At 39.4% G+C, this 24,751-nt stretch overlaps 1 protein-coding gene across 2 annotated transcripts in view; it reads left to right on the forward strand.

The window, feature by feature from the left end:
- Nucleotides 1-24,751, forward strand: part of SLC9A9 (solute carrier family 9 member A9) — a 695,514-nt gene that overhangs the window by 386,794 nt on the left and 283,969 nt on the right. For both annotated transcript variants that reach the window (XM_059163846.1, XM_059163845.1), the window contains 2 exons: nt 7,531-7,674; nt 12,018-12,118. In XM_059163846.1, coding sequence (XP_059019829.1) covers nt 7,531-7,674; nt 12,018-12,118 — 245 coding nt within the window. The remainder of the gene's footprint in view (nt 1-7,530; nt 7,675-12,017; nt 12,119-24,751) is intronic.

The following is a 24,751-nucleotide window of genomic DNA, read 5'->3' on the forward strand; positions in this document are numbered from 1 at the left end:
CAGCTCTAGATAGGGAGAAAAAAAAACTAGAAGCACCCTGACGTAAACTTCACAAGCCGTGTTGTCCTGTGGGCCTTTTCCTATTTGCCAAGCTGGGTTTGGGGAACAAAGCAGAAAACAAAAGCTGATAAATGGCTTCACACTAAAAGGAGCAGCAGCTTGGGTACCTGGGTGGCTCAGGGGGTTAAGCCTCTGTCTTCTGGTCCTGGGATCAAGGCCCACATTGGGCTCTCTGCTCAGCGAGGAGCCTGCTTCTCCCTCTCTTTCTGCCTCTCTACCTACTTGTGTTCACCCTCTGTGTCAAATAAATAAAATCTTTTAAAAATATAAATAAATAAATAAATAAAAATAAAAAGAGCAGCAGCTTTCCCCAGCAGTTAAGGCCCTACCTCCAACTAGCTTAATTGGCAGCAGAACTAGCCTAATTTCCTTCAACCTCCCCACCATCTTTTTTGCCTCAAATTGGTATATAAAAGGAGTGAGGAAGAATGGGGTCTCCCTTGGAGAGACTATATAGTGTTTGAGGTGTGAAGTTGTTGTGCGTTCTGTTTATCGGGGTGCTTCCTCTATCCTAAGTCAAGTGGAAGAGACTGCCCTGGAAGAAATCACCCAATAGGCTGAGGCTACCTGCAAGAAGAGGCCTTGCCAGCTTATTCCCAAGTGGAGAAAACTTTAGATGGGCTAAGACCCTCTCAAAACAGTAAAGGAAGGAAGTTCTTGGATGTAGTTTCTTGGAGTGGGAGTACACAAGAATGTGGGGACTGGCCGAGAGTTCTCTGAATGAAATCAGCTGGAATGGTCTGTGTCAGCAGGACTGATGGCTCCCTGATTTGGTATGTTTAGGAGGTAGCCAAGGTGAATCCACCTGGCACAGTGGCCCACGGCCCAATAAAGGGGATTGAAGGTCAAAAGAAGGGTGAGAGTCATGACACTGCCCGAATGACCCCAGATCCAAGGCACAGAAAAGGGCTGGGGATGTACATACCTGGCAGGGCAGATGGAAGATCAGTCCCTGTGAGGGTATCTCAGCAAAATAGAGGTGCTTCCTGTCAGCAGAGGTCTGTAACACAGAGACTGAGCAGGAACAAGCGTGTTCCTCCATCCCTCCACTGTGCCTCCAATACCAGAAGACACTGGTGCCCAGAAGAGGGTTGGAGGAACACCTCTTCTGCCACTCTTCCCAAGTCATCCTGCCTGCTGCTCTAGAACCTGCAGGGGGAAGAAGAATTCTGCTTTGAAGGTTTAGGTTTTAAGCTAGACTATACCAAGTCTTAATAACTGAAAGGACTTGAATAATGGAATTTTGCTAAGGCATCATTAATGGGACTACATACCCACACAAAGAAGGATTTGATATAGTACAGCTAGAAGCAGTAATTGGAAAAAAAATAAACTACTTAATATATATATCCCAACTAATCAGGAATTCTATAATAAGCTGGTGTCAGCAGCTAGAAATTTTTTGTTAGGGATTAAAGTTTTGGCAGAGAAAGTGATAGGTTCTTTTGTACTCTTTGGATATAGTAGTCATTTTCTCATTTTTTTCCTTAATGATTATATTAATAAATATTCTGAAAGGGATACGATGTGTTGCTTAATATTTTCCTTTTGAAAGTTTTCGAGTGACACCGATTTTTTGTTAACAAAATAACTGAAAGTATACTGGGGGCTAGGAGAAGCAGGGTGTCCCAGTCGGGCACCCAGGATGGAGACTGGACCATGGGAGCTGGGAGGGCCAGTGAGAGAATAGCGGCCCAGGAGCTGGACGTTGTTGGGTAGTTTAAGTGAGTAAGTGTGAGGCAAAATATTTTAGCCATAGCAGTGAAAAATAACAAAGTGGAAGGTGTTAAAATCCAGGTGATCTTGAGAAAGATTTTAAGAACCAGGAGAGAGAAGACTGGGTAGGATCCAAAGTGAGAAAAGGCCAGAGTCATGAGTCATGGAGGGGATGACATTGGTGGAAGTAATGGTGGTACTGTTTATAGAACACTTTCCCTGCATCGTATCATTTTTACTTTCAGCATAATTGCAATACCTTCTTCTCTTTTTCCTCCGTTTCTTCTTCTTGCTCTCTCCTTCTTCTTCTTCACTGCCAACATCTATTGAGCATCGGTATCATACACCATTCCACAAAAAACAATTCGTGAGATCAAATGGTCCCAGACACTCCATGATCCTAGACCAGGGGCCAGTCCAGTCAGGGTATAAGGGAGACAGGTGATGACATCTCAGTTCTCTTTCAGTTGAGGTGCTGACTGGACATCTAGTTTGAGATACTTAAACCAAACTCTCAGTTCAAAAGAGAGAAAGAGAGAGAGAAAAGGAGGAGGAGGAGGAAGAACAGGTTCTTTGGAAAAGGATTTACTTAAGAAATGCACCTGTTACAGGTGCCATTTCAAGTGCTTTATAAACATTAATCCATTGAATCCCTGTAGCAACTTATGTGATAGTTACTAGTGTTATCATCCTCAATTTATAGGAAACTGAAGTACATATAAATTAAGTAACTGGTTCAAGGCCACACAGGCAGTAAGTGGCAGAACTGAGATTTGAACCCAGATTCAGATTCTATGCTCTTAATACTACCTAAGCTGCCAGGTAAGTTCCCTGAAGGAACATCATAAAGATTAAATAATGGGTTGTTGAGAAACACCAGAGTTGTGATCCTGTCTGTGAATCTTAAATGGTACAGTGAGCAACATGATCCTTATTCATGTTGCTTTCATCAAAGGAATTTAGGATATTTCATCCATTTCAAAATTTTTGAATAAAAGATGCTGCACACATTTATTTCTGAGAACGGATACAATATACTATCATCAAACTCGTTTTTGCTGAATAATCTATTCCTGAATAGAATGAATCAATAACCTGGACTTATTTCCAATTTATGAGATGAATATTTAAACACCACTATGTATTTCTGCTCATATCATTTTCAAGGATATTGGTTTCATCTATCTCAAATATTCTTTCCAGAAATATGGGGACTGTAGATCCATCTTTACCAGCTTGTGTCATAAACAATGCCTTTTCAGAGTAGTACCCCAGAGAACAAGCACCACACAGATTAGCAGAAAGTCTAATTCTTCCTCTCTTCTCTCCCTTCCAATGTTTGCATCCACGAGTAGGTCCAATCATGTCCCTCAGTGCAGGGGGTGCAGGGGGTGCAGAGGAGGAAATGTTTTCTTTTTAAGTCCAAAGGGCTGCAACTGCTGGGACACGCTATCTCTTCCTCTCTTGGGTTGAAGTTGGAAAGCTCTATATACCCAAACCCTTGTTTGTTTCTAGAAAGCACCCTCTGCAGCTGCTGCCCCATAGTCCAGAGACTTAGTGTTGCAACTGAAAACCAGAGCCCAAAGAGATGCCTCCTTCACCAGGATTTAGAGCCCAGAGGAGCACCTTCTTAAAATCATGGCAGGTCGGGAGAGATACAATCTGCCTGACTTTTCTTAACCTGCTTTCTTTACCTCACTCCTCACCAGAAGCCAGAGGGCTTTGTCTACAAAGTGCCACTTAACTAGGATGATGCAAATCAAGCTCAGTCTCCTCGCCTATTCCTGTCCTGAGACAGATCCCTAGCCAGACTGCAGAGGACACTCCTTTCTTTGTGGATCTGTGGAGTGAAGAGCTCTGCAATAAACACAACAGTTGTTTAGCCTCACTTCAATGGCAGTGTCCTCCCCAGAGACCCTTCTATTCCTATGCAAAAGTGACTAGTTCCTTGCAGCAACCCAGAAGCCTGATGTACCAGAAGGGAAGCCACACCCCATCTCTGTGTAGTTGGAGCTGGGGCCTGGCTCAGCCACAGCACTCTGTTCTCTGTCATGTGGGGCTTATGGAAGTTCTCAGCAGAATGGCGGCGGTGGTGGTGATGATCGTCAGCATTCAGTGAGTATATATATTTTTCATGCACATAATTAGCACTCAGTAAATGGCCCTACAGTCCACAAGATAAATATACAGGTTTTAAATGTACCTCACATTCCCGTGCATTTCTGGGATAAATACTATTAACGTTTCCATTTTACAGACTTTGAAACTGAGTCTGAGCATGATGAAATAACTTGCCCAAGGCCATAGAGCCAATAAGGGTTAGATCTCTGAAGCTCCAGTTAAGAGTTTCAAGTGTCATCTTCAGTTTGGATTGATGAACTTAAAAGCACCCACAGTGTAAATATATAAAGTCATTGCTTAATAAAGGAAATCTTGTAGATGATGATTCATTCCAAGACTAGCTTTTGTAGACATCCTTCCTTCCTCTATTTCTTCTTTCTTTCTTTTTTACTTTCCAGTCATCCTGCATTTATTTCCATTAGCCTTTATTTGGCCTGCCACATGTCAGGCACCAGTCTGTGTCCAGGAATCTGAAGAAGAACAAGACCCTGGCCAGGCCCAGCAAAGCTCAGGTCCAGGAGCCAGTTCTGAAAGCAGATTCCCATGAGAAGCCCAGAGTCTCACCATATAGTGAGGTGGGGGAAAGGGTGCTGTCGTCCCATACAGTGGGACACAGGAAGGTGCTGCCCAAGTTCCAACCAGGGGTGAAATTAAAGGTTCTGGTACCTGAGCTTCTGCATTTACAATCAGCATAGCACTCAATCAGCTAACCTGATTTGGGTTCCTGTTTTTCCTGCTTTTCTCCCAACAAGATCACTTTCTGAAGGAAGAGACCAAAAATCTGCATTTTGAACTCCATAGCTCTGTGTTCTCTAACCCTTAGTTTCTTTGTTTTTTTTTTTTTAAAAAAAAGAGAGAGAGAGATAGAGAGAGTAAAGAAAGAAAAGGAGGGATAAAAATACGTGCCCAGTTCACTTGGCAGAAATGTTATAGGATTAAATGAAGTTATAATGCAGGCCTAAAGGGGACAAAATGTTGTGTAAATGTGAGGACTTTTGGACTTTTGTATGTGTTTAACATGAAATTTAAAGCTGAGTGATGCCACGTACCTATGTCAGACTCCATCGATGCCCATATACATGGTCCCTGTGTTCCAGCCATAACGATATAGTTCTGCTTTAAAGGGCCTTCTTGCCTTTGCTTACACTCTTTCTGCTGCCTGAAATACCCTCTTCCCATCACTGTCTGTTGACTTGCTTCCCTGCTCAAATGCCATCTCCTCTCATCTAAAATAGTGACTCTTGCCTCATTTGCACCATGAAGTGTATCTATCTCTCAAAAAAAATCACACTTAGCACCATGACTAGAGCTAGTTGTCATCTACATCTTAGGCCCCTGTGCCTACAACAAAATGTTTGTTGACTCAAATTCTGCTTCACTTCTCTATGCCTTTCCTGCCTGACCCCCAACACCCTACTCCTAATGTACAACCGGGCCCTTAGTGGGTACCCCGTGCATACATCCTGGAGAGCTTTAGGGGCAGCAAATTCAACAGACAAGTCTTCATAAGTCAAGGGAAGTTAAGCTTTTCCCTTAAATTAAATCAAACACCACAGGGAAGAAGTATATGAAGTTTGTGTGTACCCTACTGGGTGGGGATCAGAGCCCAGGAAGAGAATGTCTCCCAGAAGGCAGACTGAGAATTAGTGCAGTTACTCAGCTGATTGTAGGTGACACACAGGTGAACTTTTCATCAAATGTAATAGTTACATAATCTCATAGGTATTAAGAAGAAAGAAAATTAGCACATCAAACCTATGACTTCATAAATATTCTTTAATAAAATCTCTTGCATTTGAATAAAAATGAGTTGATTTAAAGAAAAACATTACATTAATAATGGAAGTAACATTACATAGTGATATGGCTAAATGATGTGATGATGATACTCCAAGGTCAAGAAGTGTAAGGACAGAGAAAATACTTTCTGGAGTGCAGTGGTAGAGATGGGGATGAAGAGGTACCTGTCCTATGGATCACATCTATTGGTAGCCTGCAGGAATTAACAGAATTATTCTCAGAGCTGTGTGACTATGCAAAACTCTTTGTTTGAAAAGCAGAATGCGAATAGAATGTTTTCTCATCACTATGTTCCTTCACTGGATTGAAGAAATCTGCTGGTGAATATCAACTCACACATCCAGCTTTGCAGCATTGGACACCAAGTTTCGTAATGGCCTTGGGGTTACATACCCAAACTCAGGACTGTCAGATACAAAAGAGCTAAATGAGTTTGCTTTTCCATTTTTTTTTTCTGCAAAATACTACACTTTACAAAAAAGAAAACACTTCAAAGGCAATCCTTTCCTTACATACATTTCAAGGGCTCCATTTGAGATACACATTCATCTTCCTTATCCAACTACATGATCAAAGTAGAAGGGTTTGGCCTACTTTAAAGGTTTATAGACATCCAGGGGAAAAACTAAGAACATTTAAAACTACCTTTTTAAAGCCACACATCTTCCTGTAGAGGAACTGGAATCTCCCCTACCCCCATAACTCGTTTCTAGATACGGAAAGTCAAATCAGAGAGTTAACATGGTCTAATCATCGAAACCATATAAGATTCGGTTACCTCTCTATCAAATCCAATCTAATCCCAAGTCAGTGTGCCTAGTGTACATTTTGCTCTCTGTACTGCTACAAAGACCCTTCCAGAGCCTATTACAAAACTCTTGATTTTCCTGATTAGTTTTAAAGACCTCATAATTAAAATAAAAACTATTTAAAAAATGAAATATTACTTCATTTGTCTCCCCAAAGCTACTGGTTTTAGCACATCTGTTCATTTTAATGTTACAATACAGAGTTCATATTTCCTAAAATAGGACACACCTTGTCCTTCATAATAACACTCTAGGATCTGAGGTCCTGGTTTAAAAAAAAAAAAAATAGCAAATGTGGCATCCTCAAAAATACTTAAGTGAACAGACTGCCTATTGGTGGATTGATTTTTCTCTATGGAAATAAATCTGTTGGCAGCCACCAGAATTGGGGTATAAAACATGACCTCAGGCAGCTGCTGCCATTTGTTTCTGTGGGAAAATGAGGGTTTTGTCTCTCCCCAGGGGTTAATACTGTGATGCTCTAAGCATCGTCTGGGTTCTGTTTCTGAAGGGTTACACTGGAGAGGAGAAATGCTTTGTGCTTTATGACAAGATCACAGCAGAATATTTTGTGCATGCTGTGATTTGTATTGCCCATTTGTGCACAGGCCATAAAAGTGCACTTTTTATCAGGAGCATTTGTGAATATATAACAGCACTGAAGACATATGGCCACTAAATAATTCACAGTTATCTATCTCCTCAGCAGATTCCTTGTACACCTACCATGTTTTAATGCCTAGTTTGCTCAGAAACAATATTCTTTATGACCCTTCCAATATAAAAATGTTTACTGACTGGCAGCAATACATGGATACCATGGGATTGGTCTTTAAGGAAAGGGAAAGCTCTCTGCTTTCTCTACTTCTCCCCGTCCTCATCTGTGTCTCTTGAACTCTTCCAACCAGCACCTAACCTCATGGGAGAAGGTACCCTCCTCAAATGTGGGTGCTAACTTCTTACTTCTGTATTTGGACCATAAGGGAGAAGTCACTGACTAACCTTCACCCTCTTTTCTTTCCAGTTCTATATCCATTTACAGCCCCAAGGAGAATCCAAATGCATTTGATGCTGCAGCATTCTTCCAGTCCGTGGGGAACTTCCTGGGGATCTTCGCCGGCTCGTTTGCAATGGGATCTGCGTATGCTGTTGTCACTGCACTGATATCCTTTGAATGTGTGTGTGGAAAGATGGGCAACTGTTATGAGCTGTCAGTGTGCCTTGAATGTTCTGAGGATGGTCAACCTCTAGGCCAAATGGCTAGATGGTCTAGTTCAAGCGCGATACATGCCACTGGAGTCATCTGAGTTTTCAAGCCACTGAGGCCATCTTTGTTCTCAATCTGTGAGGCATAGATTAGGACCAGCGGCAGAGGGGACCATAATCTTTTCTTATCCAAGTCCTATTCTAGCATTACTGATATTTTCTGACCTCAATATAGCAACAGACTTAAAAAACTGCCGTGTAGGAAAATAGGTGGGCATGCGACATCAGGATTGGCTATATCAGAGCCAAGAGGAAGAACAGAAGATCCAAGGTCAAAAACAAGACAGGCTGGACTGGGAGTGATTAACTGGGTAGTCTTTTCTTCCTTTTCAAACCTATTTCAGTCACTATCTCACAGGACTGGTCGAGCTTAAGTTCACTGTGGGTTTAAACAAACATCCTTAGTGATTTTACAGAAGGGGATGTGCAAGCAGAGCAGAAATGATATATTTGCCATATCTGGGCAGTTGTGTCATCTCATTCCCTCTTTTGCAGTAGTGTCATGGAGGAATGGACAGAGTTCCTAGAGAATTTGAGCCAGGGAATGAAGCTGGTCTAGTGATGTGTTTAGTTAGAGCAGTTGGATGGGGCAGAAGTAAGAGTTGAAGAAAAAAGCCGGAAAACCAATGTCAAGTGTGAGGGTTTAACAGAGGCCATAAAAAGAGACAGAAAAAGAATCAAGGACAAAAGACCTTGGGGAAAAAAGAAAGAAGAAGGGTGCAAGATGCATCAGGAATCTAGCAAAGAAAGTAAAATGTTGGGTACTTTTTCTTGGGGACTGGCTCAGTGAATAGAGATTCACTGAGCCAGTTACTGAAATGCTAGGTTCTACTAAGGGTTTCTAACATGAGTCAAAAGATGAATAAAACATGGACTCTGCCTTCAATTAGTAACAAACTTGGAAAGACAAGCTCTACAAGAAGAGTTGCATAGAAGCTGTATGCCAAAGCCACAGCCAACTTACTAGGACTCTAAAAATTCAAATGTGGATGAGTCCATTGTTTCTGAAATAGTTCAGTAGACTCTTTGCCAGCCTTATGATTCTGAAAAATAATTTGAAAAGCAATATTTACATGCAGAGAAGGATGTAGGCTTGGCCTGAAATATAGGTAAGATATAGATAAAGGCTATGTGATAAGTGATTCAGGAGAAAACCATCATCCATTGAAATGTGGGGATGGGACTGAGAGGACCAGAGGCCTCAGGCTAGTAAGCAGTGGAAGATGAGGAGACACAGTGGGGCTGAACTCACACTGTGGAGTCACTTGGAGTGTTACTCAAAGGAATCTGAGCTTCTGTCTGTAGTCTGCAATTAGCTACTAAAGGTTTCTGCTCAGGAGAGTGACATACTGAAGGTCCTATTTTTAAACAATAAATGAGGAACTGGTTCATAGGATGAGTCAAAACAGTATAGAATCAAGAGAAACTGTGATGAACCATGGAAGAAACATCAAGAAGACTAATGTTTAGAAGCGTCTCTAGGACTTAATGACTGAAGGAGAAGACTCAAACATCCTAGAAACCGTAGAGAGTATCAACTCCTTTGATAAAGAAATAAAGTAACTCAGAAAAGGTAGGGCTGATCTCTAATAAAAATAATGATTAATAATCTAATGACTAATATCAGTACTTATCATATGCAAGGCCTCTATTTGTTTTACATGTTATACTTCATTGACCCTCACAATGACCATATCACGCAAATATTATTTTTGTTGGATACTGAAACTTAGAAACAGTAAGGTATTAGCCAGAATCATACAGCTTATATTTATTAAAGCCAAAATTCAAACCCGGAGATTGAAACCAAGAGACAGACCATACTTTTGATCACTGATCTCTATTGCCTCTTGATTATTAAGTGGAATTATGATGGAGACCACATGTTGTTTTGCATAAGTAATGGTGATGATAATAGCAACATTTTGTGAATGTCTAAAATGTGCCAAACATTTATATGTATCTCCTCATTTGAATCAACCCTGTAAGATAGGCTATTATTATCCTCACTCTACACATGAGGAAACTGAGGCTCGAGGAGGTTAAGTAGATACTCTGGATCACGTATCAGTAATAGCCAACACAATTACTATTACTGTAACATTTGCCAGGCTTTGTCATTAGCATTTTGCTGATGTATTTTCTCATATAGCTTTATAAAAACACTGGGAAGAAGATACTGTTATTATCTCAATTTTACAGCTAAAGAAACTGACACATAAAGGTTAAACAACTTGTCTAAAGCCATACAGCAGAGACATTTCAGGGCTGGGATTTAAACCCACACTTTTTGGCTCCAGAGCCTGCACTATATGGAAAAACAGAAATTGGAACACTTCTCTGCTTTATGTGAAGGGAGTGTATGGATACATAAGGAAAGGAGTTGGTAAGGAAAAGGGAGAAATTCCTCGAGATTAGAAGTCTGCCCTGAGACTGGATCAGATCTGAAAAAGTGGTGGAGAGATAGAAGAGACAGGGGCTCAGTCTCAGCAGGAGGATCTGTCATGCAGCCCCTGAGGGCCTTGCCTGCACAAGCTCAGGCTGCAAAGGAGACAGGTGCACAGTCATTCCCTCTTCCACAATGAGCCTTGATACCTTGTCCATAATGAGGCGATGTTTCTCATAAAACCCCTGGGCTTTATGCAAGCTTGGATCTTGACCCAGAACTAAACTACTTTCTGGAGAAGTTTGAAAGAGACAAATGTCCTATGTCCACTTGATATTCTGGTACTGGAAGTGGCCTAAGCCTCCTCCACAGCAAAGTAGAAGACGGAATTCAGAGGAACAAACCCCTCTAAAGACAAAGGCTGCCCTCCAAGTAATAAGGGGGAATGCTGAAAGGGTCAAAGGTAACCTTTGTTTTCTCCCAGATAAAGAATTGCTTCCAGATGCTTCCTGAATCTATAGCCTGGAAAGACACTTCACAAAACAAATTTAAATCACACTAATAGAAAAACCTACATATTCCTCATTGCATATCTGCACTCTTTTGAGTGCTTAACACGTAATAACTGGTTTATATACCTAGGTGGTAGGTTGCATGATAATCTCCATTTGTGGATAGGGAAACCAAGGCACAAATTGGTCAAGGGACACGCTGAAGCTGATACAGTGAAGTAGAGTTGGTTTCCAGAGACTACATTCCTGACCTTGTTGTCATTCTGCCTCTTGGCATTTTTTGCTTTCTAAAATTTTGCAAAACATTTTAAATATTCTTCATCTCATTTTATTCTCCACACTTGTGTGAGTAGGTATTATTCTCATTGACAGTTCACATAGGATAGAAATGAGGCTCAGAGAGGTTAACATATTGCTCAGAAATCACACAGCCAGTGACTAGTAGAACCAAGACTCAGACCTTGATCTTGCACCTCAGGGATCATGCTTTTTGCTTCCCTGTCCTACTATTTTTGTCCTGAAGCATGAAAAAGCAACATAACATCTCCTTATTTGTCAGGACTGTTTTTTTGTTTTTTTTTTTTTTCCATAACTGTGGGCACAGTTGCAGTGTAACCCTTTTCCATCAATCACATATTCCTAATCATCTTCTCATAACCCATTCTCTGCATGATTTGGATCAGTCTGCTTTTGCTCTATGGCAATTTATAGGCATTGACCAAGTGTCATCCCAGCCAAAATAAACTGTTGCCTGCTAAAGGGCTGCGGGACCCAGAAATAATATACCTTTTCCTCTATCCTACTTATCCTAAGATAGCACAGGTAGCTTCCCTATCAGTGAACACAAATGTTCCTCCTGGTTCTGTTTCCATCCCCAAGAGAGGAGTCTTTAAGGTAATCTGTCCACAGACTATCACTCCCCAGGGAGCAGCGGCCTTCTTTGGTGCTGACGCACTTATAGCACATCTCCAAGCCTTGCTGTCTGGGGCTTTGTTTTCCCTGATCTGCTGCTGTCCCCTGAGGGCCACAGCCCAAGGGCCAAGGTCAAATGCAAGAGGTATTGTGCCCACAGTTAGCTGATTTTAGCTTCTTACTTAGTAGGACGCCTTTTCTAAATCTGAACACAAGTTTGCATTTAACTGGAGGGTTCAGCTCCCCACGAAGCATGGAAGGCATGCTGGCCTTCCTTCTCAGCAGTCCCAGTGAGAGGGACGGCCTCCCAGTCAGCGCTGAAAATCAGTTCTCTTACTCCGAACTATCTCAACCAGATTCGTTTTCCTCAGCCAAGGAGGAGATTTAGCTGTAACAGCATTTGTTGTTTCCCTTAACATGTCTTTGTCACTTGACCAAATTTACCAAACTCTGTGAGTTCCCGCTGCTGGAAACCGGCCTGTTTTTCCTCCTGTCTTGGAGCGCCTTCCTGTCTGCGGAGGCCGCCGGCCTGACAGGTCAGTGCTTCATTGGGCCCAGCACATGTGGGTGTGTGAGATGCATGTGTGCTCCCAGGAGGACCCCACAGACACACACACCCCCGACGCAGCAGGAGATGAAATGGGCTTTCTTTTAGATGGCGGTCTGTGTCTGAATCAGAGAAACAAACAAACAAAAAAGATCACTCATCCATTTTGTATGCAACAGCTTAATGGAAAGTCACCAAAATGACATTTCCTCTTCTCTCCTTGCTGGTCAGAAGGGGAACGTTAAAATCAACAAATAGCTGATTTATAGGGGGGAGAGATGACTCCACAAATGGAAGTCTACTCGGAGTGCGAAGAGGCGCACAGCTGCTTTGCAGAAAAGGGTGGTGGTTTTCCATTGGCTGCTAAAGGCAAGTACCCAGGGCAGCAGCCCCCCTGGGGTGTGCACATTTCCACACACATCAGTGTTGAGAACCCTTGCATACAAGAAACAAGAGCTAATGCGGCGGCGCCACCGTTTCCTATCTTCCCATAGAAAGTCTATACCTAGAATCTCTGAGGTTGGCTGTCCACAGAGAAAGAAGCAGCCCTTAACGGCCTGAGGGCCACGGGTCCTGTGATCTGGCTTCAGCACTTAGATTGCCTTTCTGCAACAGCGAGGATTTGCACTTGGATAGCTGCAACGACTGGGTGCTTCTCCGTGTAGAAGAATCACTGAGGCTCTGAGCAAAATGTCAAAGCTGTTTCTCTCCTTTGGCCTAGTTCCCTGCTTTTCCCAGGTTTCAGTCCTGGATCCCTTGGCTGGCTACTGCCATCCTAATTGACATTCGAGTGGTGAGACTCTGCTCCCCCGCCCTCCAGGTTTTAACTGGTAACAAGGTATGCCTCTCTGGGTATTTGCATTTTGTTAGATGGTACTTTAAATCTAAATAATAATAATAGAAGCTGACATATATTGAAGGTGTACCATGAGCCAAGTGCTGGCTGACTGCCTTTCTTATTAATTCACAGAAAGACTCAAAGTTAGGGCCTACACCCAGGTTATTCAGCCAACAGTAAGAGGTGGAGCTGGGATTGAAAACTAGACCTGATTCCAGAGCTGGGCTCTTGAGGACAAAGCTCTGCTGCCTTGAATGAAACTACATCTGTGGACTATCAGGCAAGCCCTCATGAGGAGAAAGATATTCGAGGTCTCAGGAGCCTGCCTGGTCCACTTGCTCATAGCTGGTTTGGGTTCTCCTGTGAAAAGCATGGCAAGTCTTTCTCATAATGATAACCTGTCCTACTGCAGAGTCACAGGGGTCAAGCTATTCCCACAGGCTTCGAAGCTATCTGTTGCTGACGCAGGAAGCTCTTTGCCAGTTCTTAGGATGCTATATCAAGGCTACTATACCAGAGTGCACCCTAAGGGGTGCTTGTATCCAAATCATTGCAACACAATGTCTGTTATGTTAGTGCCTTCCCTTGTTATTAGGGAGCCTGCTGAAGAGCTTCATCATTTCAGAAAAAGAGAACAATAGTGTCTCTTAAATGAAATAATGAAAGTAAAAAGATCATATCAGCCATTCAAAATAATTTTGGTTCCCTTTCCTCCAAACTCTACGCCCTTTTCAGCACTCAACATTTATAAAATAATGGAAGTAATGTTCACAGTAAGAATATATATTTAACCTTCTAGAAAGGTAAAGAAGTATCTTAACTCACCTGGTATTTTTTACTCTACCATTGAACATTATAATAACACACTTAAACACACACACACACACACACACACACACACACCAATACCTAAAAGTTATTTATTTTTATGTGTGAAAATTGTCCATTTCAGCAAGATCCTGTTTTATTAACTAGGTAAAGGTTACAGTCCATGTATAAATTGCTAGTTTATCTGTACCTTGCTCTCTTGCCAAACTTTTCAACCTGACATCCTTATTGGATGCCACGCAGATGCCCGCTAGGGAGCCAGCATCATGGGATGGGTGAATGTTAGGAGTGGACCTCAGTGGCAGAAAGACCGAAAAGTCCACGGCTGTACCAAGGGCCATGCTCATTTGAGAACGGTACTTCAGATAAAGCAATGTGGCCGGTAGGCATTTGATACAAACCAAACTCTAGGTGTAAGCATTTTCTACTGCCAAATACCAAGGCTGCTTGGTCTAAATTACTTATGCGTTTATTTGTATGTTTATTATTAATCCTCGCCTATCTCCAAATTGGATTTGAGACAACTCATAACATGAGCCATGCATACCATGGGACCGTTTAGTTGCGAGTAAATACTCAAGTGCTTCGGGATAGAGCTTTTCTGTAAAATTAGACAGCTGTTCATTGCTGTGGTTTGGCAATAAATATAGCTCTGAGCTTTCTGGCAGCCAAAGCCAAAAGGGAAACATGATTAGTTATATGGGAATAATACCGCATTATAAAAGGAAATCATACTTATTTATAAAAATGGGCAAATTTCTTTTCTGATATAAAAATTTTAGGGAAATTTACCATATGTATCCTTGTATAAGGGAACTTTAAGCACTGTAGTGGGCAACATATTTAATAACAGTTTCAGGGAAGATGGAGATATAATCTTCATGAAATCATCTCTCAGATTAACCTTCGATGAAATCTGAGGAAGTAGCACCATAATTATCCACAGGTATTTCTGGTAATGATGAAATCCTTTTAGTTCGAATCCATAACTAACCTAGATATTGCAAAGCTAAAATCTACAAAACTTTTCAAAAAGTGCTTAACAAATGGACATATGACAATGAATATAAGGAACTAAGTGGATTAAGCTATTAAACAATTTATGAGTAACTATGGAGGTGACCAGCAATCATGGGGCCTGTCTGTGTTCATGAACAACACATCATGTAGGCCCTAGGGATGGTGTGTACCTACATTGCTTCTCAGCAGAATTCCCCCAGCCCTGACATTTCAAAATGGTGCTCAAGGATGCCCACCAAGTGAGCAAATCTTGCCACTCCTACACTGTCCCTTTTTATTGGTTCCATGAATTGGGTTTTCAGGTAAGATTTCATTTGAAAAAGAGATTTCTGTTGTTTAAAAAAAAAATACATCTATTTTTAGATATATACTTTTTATTTTTTCTTACTACCAAAGTAATGTATAAACATTATAGAAAATTTAGGAAGTGTAAAGTCACAGAAGGAAATACCTTCTCACTACCTATTAATAACTACCTATTAATATTTGTCTGAGTACATCTGATTATATGCATATATGTACACTTAATTAAATATATACATGCATACATGAATATAATTATACTTCTTAAATTTTAAGTAACTTGCTTTTTTCACTCAAGAATTTATGGTGACTGTTTTTCGTGACATTATTCTTGTGTATTATTTAATGGCTGCCTAGTATAATATCATACCAACTTGCCGTAATTTATTCTACCCTCCCTCTGATTATTTATAGTTTTCAGTATTATTAATATGATTACAATGGTAATCCTTATAGATTGATGTATGCATCTCTATTGCTGGGTTAATAAGAAAGCTAACATTTTAATGTCTTGGAAAAATTTGCCCGAATTATCCTCCAGAAAATTTGTGACCCTTTATACTTCCACAAGCAATGAAAGAGAGCTCATTTGCTCACATCTTTGCCACCCTAAATCTTACTCACCCCTGTTAATATGATAATCAATTTCCATTTCATTGTGATTTACATTTATTATATTTGTACTGATGAAAGCATTTTAGTCACATGTCATTTGTTATTTATATTCACCCTTTGGTAAATTACCTGTTTCTGCCCTTAGTCCTTTTTCTACTGAGATGCTTATGTTTGTCACATTGAATTTTAAAAGCTTTTTATTTATTAAAAAAATTGAATCTCTTGACTGTCATGTAAGCTGTAAATATTCTCCAATTTGTGGTTTTATCTCTTAAATATGTTTTATTTTATTGGCTTAGTAAAGGAAAAGGATAGTATGGACATTTTCAGCTTTATGCAGTTCATTTTATCTCCTCTTTAGAAAACCCAAGATTTTATTGATTTTTGCATAAAAAGCCTAAGTGTTTATCAATGATAATGCATACTTTTAATAGTTTTGTTTTTGCACTGGAATCCAGCTGGAATTTGTTTTAATATGTAATACAGGATATAGCAGGAACTTGATTATCTTCCTAGAAGACACCTTCCATTTGTCCTAACACCTTTCAACCATAACTGATGTATTCATAGCTTAATGTCCACGTGTGTAGGTAATATATGCATACGTATGTTCTGGGTTTTCTATTGTACCAGTGAAATTTTGGTCTGCACTGTTTTAATCATTTCAGCTTCATTGTTCATTTTAATGTCTAGATCAATCCCTCACCCTCCCTTCCCTACTTTCAAGAGCTTCTTTGCTGTACTCACATATTTATTATTCCAGATGGACTTGAAAAGAACTTTGTTAGGTTTCAAGCAGAAAATAACTGAGATTATAATTGCGGTTGCATTAAATTTTTAGATTAATTTGAGAAGCGTTATTTTTACAATGTTGAGTCTTCCCACCCAGAAATATGTTATGTCTCTCCATTTATTCCAGTCATCTTTTATGGCCCTTAGTAAATTTTTATAGTTGTCTTCACGTTCAACCTACAAATTTTATGTTAAGTACTTTTTAAACTATTTTATATATGAGGGAATTATGATGAATCAGAACTTCTTCCTTTATAGTTTCCAGCTGGCTGCTATTTGTTTACATGCACCTAGACTTCACTGGGCTATTGGATTCACTCTCTGTGGTTGTGAAATCTAGAGCTAGAAGTGATGTGTAGAATTAGGATTGACAGGCCAAAGTTGCATCAGACTATCAGATCTGCCAGTGCTGTGTCAGCACCAGAAGTATGGCTGAAGTCTTCTGGGCCCTCACTATCTTTTGAGCAATGGAATGAATGATTTTAGCTCTAGAAGAGGAAAATTTTCCAAAATCTGAATAACAGACTGCTTTATCAGGTAATAAGTGCCCTGTGCCTGAGAATATACTGAAAGACTGCATATGTCCGTTGGTCAGGATTTTCCAAGGCAGATTCATACATCAGTGAAAGACTATACCATAAATTACATTAATCTGCAATTTCATTTCCCTAATGATTAAGTTAAAATAGAGACATATAGACCTGAGGAAACAAGAACCTATCTGAGAGGAATATAGTAGACATATGCTGATTTGGGTTGCCCAGCACCCATTCTCATTTTCACTGGTAATAGTATCCTGATGTTGCTTAAGGAGCTACCACTCCTCCATCAGATACCATCTTGTTGATCAAGATGTCTCATCCTCCTCTGCCAAACAGAATGGGGACATGGGAAGCGAGGTCAGCCAGACACTCTTTCCCTAGGATATGATCCTTTAGGAGGGAGACAGAAGGGTGTATGTCTATTGGCACCTGTTCTTTCCAACAGCAAAGCCCTGTTGAAATCCCCTGTTTATTCCTGACACAGATTCCTGGGGCTGCCTTTTTGCTTCTTTTCTGAGAGCTATTACTCTTCCCTGCAGTAGATTCTTTTCTGATTACAGTAGCCAGAATCGGTGTTTATTGCTTGCAAACAAAGAATCCTGGATGGTACAAGGGAAGGAATAATCCATGATAGATTTCCACAAAAGAAACTGCATAATTTGGTGACAGATCAGAAGGAAAAGAGGCTCAAAGACAATGCAGCCTCTAGGCTCGGACACCTGGGACCCTCTTATGCCAGATGCACAGTGATAGCCAAACAAGAAGATCAAGCTTTTAAAGACAGTTTGCACGATGTTCATTATCATTTTCGATTCAGCTTCTTATAAGATTCATGATGAACACTTCATGTGAGAGGGGCTCGCTCATTACCGCATCTTCTGCTTTCACTTTCAGTTTTACTAATTTGATGATGATCATTTGATTTATTTTGATTATCTTTTACTTCAAGGGCCACATTTGCAGCCACCTCATCTCAGTCACTTGGAAATTGCACCTGCAAATGTTCAATAGTCACATAGAAGAACTTAGTTTTATGGGAACGAGTGGCTTTTAGACATGCAAATGAAGGTTGGCATTTCTATTACCCAGAAATTTGATTCCCTGCTCTTGGAAATATACAAGTACAGTTTGAGAAAACTTTTATTTGGGAAGACTGGACAGAATGTCAAATGCAAGTGAGAAGTCTTTCTAGAGGATGAGAGTGTATAGATAGAAATGGACTTCAGGGAGTTCTTACAAGCCAGGAGAGCATAGAAAGGGAATGTATATGGATGTGTCTGCCCTACTTACAAAATCAGCCACTTTAGGGGTATGTCTCTGGTTTCTGGATCTTTGGCTCACTGGCTGAGGGATTGGGCTAAGTCATCTAGCAATTGGGATCTCAATTTTCTTTACTGCTATGGTAAAAGGATCTTATTATTTTGTAATGGAGGGACATTATACATGTACAAAATTTTGGCTTTTGAGTAAATACATGATCCCAAGGTATTCTCTCTATGAGGTACCTGGTACACATGCATACCTAATTTCTGACCAGGTAGAATTTTTCTTGTGGAGAGTTCTATTTTCTAAAAGTCACTGGGTTACTGAGCCGTTACTTTAAATTGAATATTGAAAATAATTCAGCAGTATTATTTATAGCATAATCTCTAATGGAATTGAATCCTGTCATAGAAGCTGCTTTTCAGTTTATAAAGATAACCAAAAAGCACAGCTGGACAGGTTGTTTGAAAATTCATTTTTATAATCTATTTCCCAGCTGAGACTTTGGGGGTCAGGTTTTTGCCAGAAGCAAACTTTCAGGGACTGTCATTAAACACCAGAAGAGTAAGATTTCTAATGGCAACATTGACACCAAGTCTAATGATTTCTCTGCTTCCAGGCATGGCTGTAATAAAGGCAGTTTCCATTTTTAGATTCCTGGGGCACATTTTACATCCACTGAAGGCAAAGGAGGAAGAGAGAGGCCACTGGCATACCTCGTTTTCTCATACAAGAAGTTAAATAGTATAGCTTGCTATTTATTCACCTTAGAATGAGCTCCACCTAAGAAAATAAACATATAAAAACCTGAAAGAAGAAAAAAGTCCTTATTACTAAGTAATGCTATTGGGCTTTCTGGTGTGATTCCAGACAGTAAAAGACTCTGAGAAATTTATCAAATATAGTAGGATGAAATTATATGATGTTCTGGCCCATTTCCTAGGGAATTGACCAAGATGTCTGAAAGAGGCACTCAGCACACACAGACAGCAGACACAATATTAACAGTTAATTGGTCTCAATCCCAGGAATTGAGGAATGTTCTCCTGTTGCTCTCAAGTGACAAGGGCCTAATTACATTGTCATGATAAGCAAAAGTTGACACTTGGAAGCTCAGGTTCTGCTTCTCTGTCAGGTTAATTCTTGAAAGGTTCTTCTAGCTTAAGTAGTCAGGAAAAGGAGAACTTGGGAAAGTTTTTCTTATTTACAATAGACAAAAATGAAAGACCTCCAAATGAAATGACTATTACTGGACATGTTTAGACTTTGCTGGATCTGAGTAAGTTGTCTTATTACATCTTATCTCCATCATCTCTCGACTTGGGAAAAAAAGTTGACTGAAACTCTTAAGAAGGCTTTAGCTTAGAGGTGAATGTGTTCTATTTGGCTTGCCAGCAATGCACTGCATGACTTGATGGAAAATATATTTCTAGATCTCAGTAAATAAAACAAAACACTGGGAGGGGACTTGGTTTGAATTGCTTCTTAAAAGAAATTTGGTCATTTTCAGCTTCTAAGAACATGTCATTAGGTGACATCTCTTTGCTTAAAACTGCTCATACTTCATATTGTCAGAACCATGTGAATCCAACTTAATTAGCCAACAATTCACCAACAAATGAGGTGCATTGAGTGTTTTCCAAGCCAAAAATAAAACCTGGAGTCTCAGAATATTAGGCATTCAAACTGTAATAGGCATCCAAAATTCTCAAGGGGATTAGTTAACCAACACAGTGAACCAAGGGCAAACATACAACGTTGCCACCTCAATAAACACAGGTGTAAAGTACATCTCCTTGCATAATAACTCATTAAATCACACCTGCATTTTCTTGAACTGAATAGCTCATCATTTCAGTGTTCAAACAATCTTGCACAAGCAAATTGAGTAGTGGACAAATTTAGCCCCGCCTTTTTCATTGTAAATGTTTTTAGTCATTATTTAATGTCTCCTTATGGGGCCAAGAGGCATAGGAGGGGAAAAAAAAAGTCTTTCTTTCTCAAAAACCCATTTTCTTCATAGGGATGTATAAAATTGTCGGAAGATAGATGGCACAAATATATAACACATGGATGAAGGAGAAAGTATAGTCAAAGATAATTCCCAGGTCCCTATATCAGCTTGATCAATGGTTCATTCCACCAAAATGGGAATATAAGTGAGTGAATACATGCAATAGAAAGGGAGACACAAAAATCATTTCATTAGAAAGTCTTCTGGATTCTATGCAAATGTGAAAACTACATGGAAGGGTATTATGGGCAATTGGACCTGGACATCTTGGGTGAGGCTTTTCATTAGCCATTTAGGTGACTCTGATGCAAATAACTCTGATGGAAATGAAAACTGAATAGACGGGGAAGCTTGATGAACACCAAGTCCTGAGACAGAATAGCGGAGATATAAATGAAAAAGTGTTTTTTTCTTCTTTTCTAGACCCAAATTTAATTTGCACAAATACCCACTGCTATATTTTGAATGAGATTTTTTTTTAAATGGAAATTTATAAACCTTGCAACATAGAGGGGAAGTAACTCTTAAATGCATGCCTACACTGCATTGGAGAAACCAGGAATAAGAACATAGATTCATGCTATTTTCTATATTGATTTTCTTATATTCCACAGACTCATGATTAATCTGCCAACTGTGGCGTTGCCAAATATGGTGAGCTAGACAGTAATTGTGCTCTTTGGAAACTTGGAATCTTTCATATTCCCTAAAGGAGTTTTCCATTTCTTTAAATCTTTGACTTTTCAGTTCCAGGTTCACGTTCAACGGTGGTAGTAGGAAACCTGTCAGAAATGTCTCTTTTTACTAGATCAAAAATAAGTAAAAGCGTGGCATATAAAAATAACCCATCAACTTTAAAACCCCACAGAGTACCATCTGAAAGCAAGACACATTTTTTCTTTCTCTCTTGTTCTCTGTGTTCTCATAATATAATCAATATATCCTGTCCAAAAATGCAATATTCTTTAGTCTTAGAAACCCCTCAAGTCTGCATTTAATGTCAAAGAAAATCATGCTCCTTGTGACAGACGTTTATTTTTCAGCTTCTGTATCTGAAGGCTTCATCAACTTTTAATGAAAAAAGAACTACTGAATAATGTTATCAGTAACAAAGAGTGTAGGTGACAATCAATACTTTTGAATAAGAAAATTTAAATATTAGGAGAAAATGGACCCTGCCACTAACAAATCCAGATAAACATCTATTTGTATGTGAGGATCAAAAACTAATTTCTCTTGCATTCTCTTTTCAAAGCAGAGGAATATTTTTTGAAATAGAGATTCATTCTTTTGACCAATCTGCATTTCCTCGCCTGATGTCTGTGGGCACTGTTATAGGAGTTGGGGGCAATACAAAGAGGGAGGGCGTAGACCCAGTGCTTAAGGAGATCTAGGTCAAGAGGGAGACTCCTGGTAATCTAACTGACAGGAGGTCAATGTGACGCTGAGGGCCCCATGTAATTCTTCAATTCCATATATGCAGACCTTGTAGCAAATGTAAACACTGATCCACTCAGATCACAGACATTTAAGATTGAAAAGTACTTAGAGATCTTCTAGAGCAGTGTTTGCCAGAGTCTCTTGACCCTTATTGGCCAAAAATAAAATAAAATAGCTTTATCATTCCCTTATTTGCAGACAAGTATAATTTTTTTTTGACAAGTATAATTTTTGCCCACGAAAGTACTTACATACTTGAAAATACACAAAAAGTTTAATTAAAAACTGATGTTTTTATATTTTCTTTCATCTTTCAATGGGTTTTCTTGTACATTCCAACTTAATGAATACTAATGCAGATCATCTTCTTTAATTCATTGAGAAGAAGACAATGGACCAGGCAATGAATTTAAATTGCACAAGGCATCCAAGTGGATGAACTGCAACCAGATAGTTCCCAGGCCTCTTGATGTCTACTGTAGTACATTTTTCCTTATATAATTTACAATCACACACTGAACCTTGATCATGTAACCTTATGTTTATATATATGCATAGACATAGACATAGACAATATCTAGTAGTACTAATGCTCTCTGAAAGGGTCCAGAAATGGGAAGCAAGGACAACAGTGTACATGGCACTCTATTAACCATATGTTAATTGTCCTATGAAAATTGATCTCTGTGGAAAGAATGTCCTTGCCAGCAGAATCATTATTTTTCCCAAAGAATTATGGACCTCCTCATGCTGATTCCTAAATTTTCTTAGTTGCCAATTAATTTGAATTTAACTGTGTACTTTGTGGTTTCTCAAACAGCTCTTTTAGCTAGTGTGATAAAATATTGGTTCTAGTTTTTGTTTAAAATTGCACAATTGAGTCCCTACAACCAGCCCTTTCAGGATCTTGTACACTACTGAAGTCTCACTGTGCAAACAGTGAAAGGCAATCTTGTGCATACACATGAGTCAGAAAGTATTATTATATTTTCTAGGCCAAGAAATACATTTTCTTGGCCTAGAATATATTTTATTCAATCAAGAAAATATATTTTCTTGATTTCTTTCAGAGCTCGGATATTTGTGAGCACGTTCCCCTCTCTGTGGACTCAGATGTATGGACTTGATTCCGTCCGTCATTACCACAGGACCCCATAAATAGAACTTGAATCCAAAATCTTAGACATGCAATGTAGCTATTGCACTTAGTGATTGCTTGTTTTTGCAGCAGAGATGGAAAAAGAATGATCAGTTTTTATTTTTGTTGGGAAGAAAAATGTAATAATGTTTGCCTGCATAGGACAGACATACTGGATGTTTCATATTTCCGATTTTTAGAAAATAACAAATAAAACATGTAAGACAAATGCTTTTGTACTTATAGCAGTTAGTTTGACAATTAATACAGTTTAATAATTGTTTCTTTTAATAAGTTTTTCTAGAAAATGTAATTAATTAATTAATTAATTAATTCTATTTGTATTTATGTCCTAACCTGTAATTGATTAAAACCCAAAGCGTGCAGGTAAACTGCACATTTCTCACACATGCTCCACAGTCTCCTGCCTCTCTCCCTTCATTCACATTGAATTCCCTACTCCTGATTCGTCATCCTCAAACTCTTGTCATCTTTCAACACCCAAATACCTCTGCATCTTTTAGGAAAATTTTTCCCATTTCTCTTGCACCTTCCCCAGCCCAAAAGAAATCATAATCTCTCAGGATTTCTGTTTTCTTGTCGCCAACTACATTATACTTTCTATTAGATGTCTTTGTGTACATGTTGTCTCTGTGAGAAGACATAAAGCTGCTTGAAGTCTAAGACCAGCTTTATCCATCCTTGTGTCCCGCATAGCCATAACCTGTGTTTACTCACTGAATAACCTCCATAGATAAATAGGATTTGAGTAGATGATAGCAGATACCCAAGATAACTTGCAAAAATCTAGTACTTAACTAGAGTATTACTGAAAATTGTCTAAATTTGGATTATTAGGAATAAAGAGCTCATTTTCATTTGGTTTTTCTTGGCACAGGAATTACTGTGGAAGAAATGGCAAAAAATAATGATTAAGGATATAGAATATACAAGACATGTACTAGATAGATCCTTTGTACTTCTTCCCCCAGCAGTGTATGAAACAGGAAGTATTGTGTCTATCTGTGGAATCAGCTAAGCTATTCTTTCTTTTCATGTCTTCTTTCTTTCATCTACTTCTAGTAATTATAGTAAAATCTGGGATGTACTTATTAATGTTTATTTTATGAAGCATGTTAATATCCATGATATAGCTTTATATTGAGAACAGACCTCTAAGACGGATTCGATACTACCCAAATGAGAAAACTGACTCTTAGTTGGTGAAGCCATTGGCCAATGTCACCCATTTTCTACCTATAACCATAACCAGAGAATGGCAGCCTGAGAAGGGTAGAGATCTTAATGACCCCAGGCCCTGAAAGACACAAACCACACAATTACTTTTTTTTTTAAGATTTTATTTATTTATTTGACAGAGATAGATCACAAGTAGGCAGAGGCAGACGAAGAGAGAGAGAGAGAGGGAAGCAGGCTCCCTGCTGAGCAGAGAGCCCGATGCAGGACTCAATCCCAGGACCCTGAAATCATGACCTGAGCCAAAGGCAGAGGCTTAACCTACTGAGCCACCCAGGCACCCAAACCACACAATTACTTTACAACTCTTAATTTTACTGACCAAATCTAGGTGTTATATGTTCTCTTTGACCATTTTGTTTTTATTTTTCTTTTATTGGGTTTTTAATTCCACTTTCTTTGAGTCCATTATTATGTCTGTTATCTAGCTTCTTGAGGTAAATCGTCCAATTCTTTTTTTTTTTTTTTCCTAATGGAATGCATACAAGTCTGTAAACTTCCCTCTGAATAATCTGGTCTCATCTCATTGGTTTCGATAAGAAGTATATTCTACACTCACTGTTATTTATTTC

This window comes from Mustela lutreola, chromosome 2 (assembly GCF_030435805.1).
Source record: "Mustela lutreola isolate mMusLut2 chromosome 2, mMusLut2.pri, whole genome shotgun sequence".
Lineage (NCBI taxonomy): Eukaryota > Metazoa > Chordata > Mammalia > Carnivora > Mustelidae > Mustela > Mustela lutreola.